General features: G+C 31.8%; 1 protein-coding gene across 1 annotated transcript; it reads right to left on the reverse strand.

The window, feature by feature from the left end:
* Nucleotides 1-7,238: 7,238 nt before the first annotated feature.
* Nucleotides 7,239-7,747, reverse strand: LOC126673867 (uncharacterized). The gene is made up of 2 exons (XM_050368181.1): nt 7,465-7,747; nt 7,239-7,420 (listed from the first exon to the last, which is right to left on the reverse strand). Exons 1-2 carry the CDS (start codon nt 7,745-7,747, stop codon nt 7,239-7,241), a joined length of 465 nt encoding a protein of 154 aa, XP_050224138.1.

A 7,747-nucleotide genomic window follows, 5' to 3' on the forward strand; every position in this document is an offset into this window, starting at 1 on the left:
CATGCTCAGCTGCAACTCTGACTACTGAAGAATTATGGCATTTCAGAATGGGACATCCTTCTTAAAGAAGATTGAAGAAACTCAATAGCATTGATTCAAATATTACTTGTCCTAGCAAGATTGTTTGTGAAATTTGTCATATAGGCAAACAAAGAAAAGTTTCTGTTCCTATTAGTGAATCAAAGACTGATTGTACTTTTGACTTGGTTCATATGGATATATGGGGACCAGCACAGAAAGTTTCTATTAATGGTCATAAGTATTTTCTAACTATAGTTGATGATTCCAGTAGATATACTTGGGTTTTTGTTATGCAGAACAAATCACAGGCTAGGAGCTACATTCATAATTTTTTTCTTATGTAGAGACTCTATTCTCTCATAAGATTAAAATTGTGAGAGCTGACAATGGTGCTGAGTTTATTATGCCAGAATTTTATGCTTCCAAAGGTACAATTCATCAGAAGTCCTGTACTTATACTCCTGAGTAGAATAGCCTTGTTGAAAGAAAACAGCAGCATATATTGAATGTAGCAAGGACTTTGAAATTTCAATCAGGCTTAAAGACTTCATTATGGAATCACTGTATTGAGCATGTTGTATACCTCATTAATAGAATTCCATCTCCAGTAATCAATGATGATACACCATACAATTTGCTTTTCAAGAAGCAACCAGATTATCAACACATCAAAGTTTTTGGCTGTCTGTCTTTTGCTGGCACAACTCCTTAGTTAAGAAGCAAATTTGATCCTCGAGCCATAAAGTGTGTCTTCATTGGATATCCTGCTCATGTCAAAGGTTATAAACTCTTTGACTTCACTTTAAATAAAGTTTTTATTCCCAGAAATGTATTTTTCTATGAAACACAATTTCCATTGCTAAAGTTACCTGCTATAAATACTGCTGCATTGCCTTGTATTCAACCATCTTTCTCTCAAAATATTGATCCTATGACAGATATAGCTTCATCTCCACATCTACCTACTCCACCCTTACCCACACCAACACCTGAACCACCTGTTTTACCTCTTTTCACTAATGCATATTTTCCAGCATTAAGGAGAAGTACAAGAACAATTCACTTACCTGCAAATCTCAAGGATTATCATTGTTCTTTACCAAATTCTCTAACATAGAATATTGGTACCTTACCACATTCTATAGCCACAGTTCACTCTTACAAAAACCTTTCTTCTTCTCAAAAGACTTTTTCTTCTAAAATAACCAATCTCAAAGAACCAAACACCTATAATGAAGCTGTCAAACATAAAGAATGGCAAGATGCTATGTCCAAAGAGCTTAAAGCTTTAACTGATAATGGTACTTGAAAATTATGTGCTTTACCCTCTGGTAAGCAACCCATTGGCTGCAAATGGGTATACAAGGTTAAATATAAAGCAGATGGTTCAGTTGAGAGGTTTAAGGCCAGATTGGTAGCCAAAGGATTCACACAACAGCCAGGTCTTGATTACTTGGAGACTTTTTCTCCTGTAGCTAAAATGAGTACAGTGAGAACTCTTTTAGCACTGGCTTCCATTAAACAATGGCATCTACATCAACTTGATGTAAATAATGCATTTTTACATGGGGATCTTGAAGAAGAAGTATATATGTCTATTCCTCCTGGTTTTCAGGCAGATTCCTCACAAGTTTGCAGGTTAACAAAGTCAATTTATGGCTTAAAGCAAGCCAGTAGGCAATGGCACACAAAATTGACAAATGCTCTTCTCTCAACTGGTTTTAAAGCTGCATCTTCTGATCCTTCATTGTTCATCAAGTCTACCACAGATTCTTTTATTGCTTTATTGGTCTATGTAGATGATATCATCTTAGCCAGTGATCCTCCAACAGAAATACAGTCTGTCAAGCAACATCTACATAATCTGTTTAAAATCAAGGATCTGGGTGTACTCAAATATTTTCTTGGACTTGAGGTGGCTCGTTCAAAATCAGGTCTCAATCTCAGTCAAAGAAAATATGCATTAGATTTGCTATCTGACTCAGGTTTCATCTCAGCCAAACCTGTTCCTACACCTATGTTAAATTCCAAGAAGTTTAGTCAATCTGATGGAGATCCTCTACCTGATGCTTTGCGTTATAGACAATTGATTGGTAAGCTATTATATCTGTGTACTACAAGACCTGATATTAGCTTTGTTGTTCAACAATTGTCCCAATTCATGTCCAGTCCAACTAATTCTCACATGAAAGCTGCTCATAGAATTCTTGGATACATTAAGGCTTCTCCTGGCAAATGTCTCTTTTTCCCTTGCAATTCATCTCTGTCCTTGAAAAGCTTTGCAGATTCTGACTGGGCTGACTGCATTGACTCTAGAAAATCAGTAACTGGTTTTTGCATCTTTCTTGGAGATTCTTTGATTTCATGAAAATCAAAGAAACAAACCACTGTATCTAGGTCTTCATCAGAGGCTGAGTATAGAGCTCTTGCAACATTGACTTGTGAAATTCAATGGTTGTTTTATTTGTTGAGGGATTTACAAATAATTCCTCTTAAACCTGCAGTCATTTACTGTGATAGCCAATCTGCCATTCAGTTGGCACATAATCCAGTATTCCATGAACGGACGAAACACATTGACATCGATTGTCATGTTGTTAGAGAGCAATTGCAGCAGAAGGTGATTCACTTGCTCCCAGTTTCTACTTCCAATCAACTTGCTGATTGTTTTACAAAAGCTCTACCACCTGTTCTTTTCTCCTTAGCTAATTCCAAGCTGGGCTTACTTGATCTATATGCTCCAGCTTGTGGGGGGATATTAAATCCTACAGCTATTATAACAGAACAAAAAACCTGTTAAGCACATGAAGGTAATTGAAGCTGCACTGGCCATGTCAGCAATCTAAGTCTCATTCCTAACAGATTGGCCATGTCAGCAATCTGTGCATCAGCAGAAAAACTCGTGTGTTTCCTCATGCAGATTGTGTGTTTCTTAATCAGCAAGAATCAAGATTGATCACGTGCTTAGATCACAATGATAGTGTGTTTCTTAGTGATTAAGTTTTAAAAAGTTAGTTACAGAAGCAGTTATTTTATGTTAGCTATAAATATAGAGCTTAAGAGCTATTTGTAATCTGATTTTTGATTAATAAAAATCCTAAGCTTTCTCTCTCAAAAGTTCTTTTTCTCTTTCAAGTTCTTTAAGTTCTTCAAGCTTATTCTCAGATTCTATTAATTATACCACTCCAAAGTTGAATGTAAATGAATAGAAAAACAATAACACACACATCGTGTCTATTGGAATGATATATATTAATATTATTGTTTTTCACAGAAAAATTTGATTGATATTTTTGATTTATTAAAATATAAAAATTAATGACTAATCTTGTTCAATTTTAAATTTTATCATTTAATTTTCTTTATTAAAAAAATACATCATGAGACATGAACAATAGACTCTCTAATAATTAATATATATGGTGGATAAAAAATGTATAAATATTATAAATATTAATTTATTAAATTTATATAAAAATAAAAAATATGAAATTAATATATTTCAAGCAACTCGCATTTGTAAACCTTATTAATATCATAGTATAAAAAGCCAATTAAATATATAGTACATTCACTAAATGTTTTTCATTTATTTGCAGTGTGTTCGCCTACGTGATAATTTTTTTTTTTTGATTTAGCATCGTAAAGAAATAAATATGGACAACATTTTAGTTATGGCTGATATAAATGATTAGTAAGTAATGAATTAATTAATTTAATATATACATAAAAGTACTTTTGATAATAAAAATCTATACATACTAAATTTTTAATTTTATTAATTATTAATAATCTGATATAAAGTTGATCTTTTAAATTTTATTAATTATTAATTTATTAAATATTAAATATAAAAGAATCGACTGTATTTCGTTTCTGTTGACTATAAAAGAATCTGATATACAAATATTATTATATAGAATAACTGTTTTTTCATGTAACTTTTCCATTCTAACATTATTAATAAATAAATTCAGATTTTTTTAATTTAAAAGTGTGACCGAGAGGCGTGAATAAACATCCATCTATTTCTTATTATTTAATTTGTAACTCGTCAATTGGAAAAATGGCAACCACAACAAGTGACTGAGACTTATAGCTTTAATTGCATTTTTATAATTAGCTTTACCCCTTTGCATCACATTGTGGCTTGGATTTTTGTTTGATTACTTTAAGGACATATCTGTTTTATCTTCTTAGAGACAATAATTTTATTAGTATTTTACTCTTACCTAATAATCTAGACTTTAAATTAAATAACTATTTAATATGGTATTAGAGTTTGTATGATCAAACAATATAGATCATTCTCAATTTAAAATTAATAAATTATATAAAATAAATTTAATATTTATTCTAAATTTAATATAAATTCACATGCGAAGATGTACTAAGAATAACAAAATTATTATATTATTATTTGAACTTTGACTGGCAGTTTAAATTTTTAAATGAATCTATTATTTAACACTTTGTAACACAATATAATCACACCTCGGAATTAAACCGATCCACTGACATAAAAAACCCGTCATATTCCCTGACCTAATCATGTATAAATACCATTATTTAAATGGCCCAATTACTTAAAAAAAAACTCATTTTAAACTTTTTTTCGTTTATACCCTGACCTTATAAAATAGTCATTTATACCCAATTTTGGGTTTTTAGGTTTCATCTATATCCAATGCAACAATATAGCTGACAATTTAATGAATTAAAAGATGAAAAAATTAAAAAAAATTAAATAAAAGTTTATATCATACGTCTAATTAGTATATAAATATAAATTGAATGATTATCTTAAATTTTTTTTCAAGTGAAAAGAGGCAATTTTAGTACTTTTGGGTAGAGATAAAATTTCCATCCAAAATTGGGTACAAATGATTTTTTTATAAGGTCAGGGTATAAACAAAAAAAAATTAGCTGAGTTTTTTTTAAATAATTCAGCCTATTTAAATTCATGTCTCCACACTTTTGATCATATTCCTCTTTAATTTTTATTATTTTATTGCTTTTCTAACAAGACAAGGAACTATAAGTATTTAAGGAGATGAACAGAATTAAACAAGAAAAAGTTTAATTTATCCAATGGCTGAATGTCTAATCAATAAATATATTTAATTATTTATGTAATTTTTATTCATGATGACCCACATACTAATTTTATAAATAAAATTAGGAGAGCATTGAACTGACAGATCCGTCGGTGGATTACTCGTACTGATTCGGGTATGATTTCACATCAATTGATTACACTGAAAAAAAGATGATACCTCTTATTATTTAAGTTTGTTCACTTCGATCTAGTGGTGGAAATGGCTACTCCATATTAGCATATCATAGCATAGCATATATATTTACATAGGTATATAACAATATTATTATTTTGTGTAGCAAATGGATGATTATTAAGTATTTATTTAAACATTCAAAACATCTTATAGTTAAAGGAAAATATCCGGTAATTAAATTAAGGCTCAATAATTAATTAATAAATTCAGATCTTTTTGTAATTTAGGGATCACAGTTGAAACCTTTAATATCTATAAATTTATTAAATTTAAACTTGATATAAGATAAAAACCTTAGATTCGTTTTGAAAGATATTATAAAATTTTAAATATTTACATCAAATTTTTCACATGACTATCTCTATTCTATGTCAGCTCGACTTGGTGTTTATGTGGCGTTCTACGTAAGGGTTAATACACCTAATTTAAATTATAACACAGTTGAAATAATATTAAAAATTAAGATAAAATCATATAAATAAAGTGTAGATTGAATTACTGGTTAGACAGCGAATGTCAACTTTAAAATTTTAATCCTATGAGTTGCATATTTAACTCATCTTGTAAAAAAAATGAAAAAACCATACTTGCTTGCTATCATGTTCCACAATGATGTTAATATTATCTTTGTTAAATTATATAATACTTTTTTTGGATAAATAATGGGTATATTAGCCCTACCACAAAGCAGTGGAAGGCAAAAAACTCAAAAGAGCTAGTAATCGTTGCAGAAAAAGATTAAATTACTAAAAACATCATTTGCAGAATAAGAAAATTCAGAATGATGATCCTTGTAAAAGGTTACTGCTCTACAAATACCCATATAAACTAAAAGTATCTCTTGCCACCAATTCATGCCTGAAAATCCTCTTGTTTCTAGCTTTCCAAATCTCCCAAATGCAGGAAAACCAAATACACTGCCATAAAGGACGATGTCTCTTGCGAGAAAGCGAACTCCATAAATCGAAAAAAACCATGAATAGAAGAAGTAGCCACCCAATAAATATTGCATAAATTAAGAATAAAACTCCAGACTTCCCAAGCAACTTGACAGAGAATGAGAATATAAATGCAGTTCTCTTTCTCTGAACAAAAAGAGCATAAAATCTTATTAGAGGAAAGAACATCACGCTGAAATAAAGACACATTTGAAGATACCCTGTCCCCTTCTACTAACCACAAGAAGAACAAAATACACGGTGGAGCTTTAAATTTCCAGAATCGACCATAATTATGGGTCAAAACCTGACCTGCAGGCTGTCGATGTAGCAAAAAACTAGCCGGAGTATAAGAACTGTTACCTCTCTAACTTGATGTATCAGTTCTATCAAACTGAGCCTGTCGAGTACCAATAATATGCATCATCTCACCGAAGAGCTGTTGCTCGCCCAATCTCGGTCTCCTGCGCCAAGAAAAAGAAAACCGGACCTGCTGAAAGTCGAAGACAGCAGCCACCGTTGATTCTTTATTCTGAGAAAGAGCAGACAGCCCTGGGTATTGATAGATAAGAGGATCAGAATTAAGCAAATTTTCATGCCAAAAACGAGATCGAGAACCACCCCCCACATTCAGTTGAAGACCCGACTTATATGTTTCCCAAACGACGTCATTTTTAACATAAATACCTTTCCAAAGGTGCGAGAGATGCTTGAAGTTAACTGATTCAAGTTCAAACCAGAATTTTATGTTCGAGCTATAGGAGATAACATTAAACCAGAGAGAATCTCTATTCGAGGTATACAATTTCCAAATCCACTTGGTAAGAAGACTTTCATTTTTTAATCTAAGTGGCACAATATTCAAACCCCCAAGATTAAGAGGAAGACAGACATCCGACCTAGCAACTTTGCTAAAACCCATCTTAGTTGTAGAACCATTCCAAAGAAAACGTCGCATAAGTCGCTCAAGAGAAACAATCACATATCAAGGAATGTAGAACGAACAAAGGAAATAGACAGGCAAACTGCTCAAAACTGACTTTACCAAAACTAATCTACCAGCCGGAGACAAGAGATTACCTTTCCAACCTGCTAGTTGCTGCAAAAAGTTTGAGATAACAGGATCCCAAGAAGGCGCCTTAACTGGTTTCAGAGAAAGGGGAAAGCCTAGATAGGTGATAGAAACGCATCAATTTTGCAGCCCAGGATACCCGCAGCATCTGATAAAGAATTATCGTCCACATTAATACCAATAACAGAAGATTTTTCGTAGTTAATTTGGAGGTCAGAAACCAACTCTAAACAACAGAGTATCCGAAGAAGATTCCTGACCATCACCAAGTTATTAGGCAAAAAAAGTAATGTGTCATCCGCAAATTGCAGAATAAAAATCGGATTCGCATAACCATCAATGTGAATACTATCTAACAAACCCACGTTCACTGCATTCTCAAATAAAGCTTTCAACCCTTCTATTGCCAAAACAAATAACAT

Source organism: Mercurialis annua, linkage group LG1-X (assembly GCF_937616625.2).
Source record: "Mercurialis annua linkage group LG1-X, ddMerAnnu1.2, whole genome shotgun sequence".
NCBI lineage: Eukaryota > Viridiplantae > Streptophyta > Magnoliopsida > Malpighiales > Euphorbiaceae > Mercurialis > Mercurialis annua.

What these genes read in the sequence shown, in the direction of transcription:
- LOC126673867 (XM_050368181.1), bottom strand. Translation starts at nt 7,747, where the DNA reads ATGTTATTTGTTTTGGCAATAGAAGGGTTGAAAGCTTTATTTGAGAAT. An exon ending in TTCTTTATCAGATGCTGCGG is followed by an intron (nt 7,421 to 7,464) that starts GTATCCTGGGCT and finishes TCACCTATCTAG; the next exon opens with GCTTTCCCCTTTCTCTGAAA.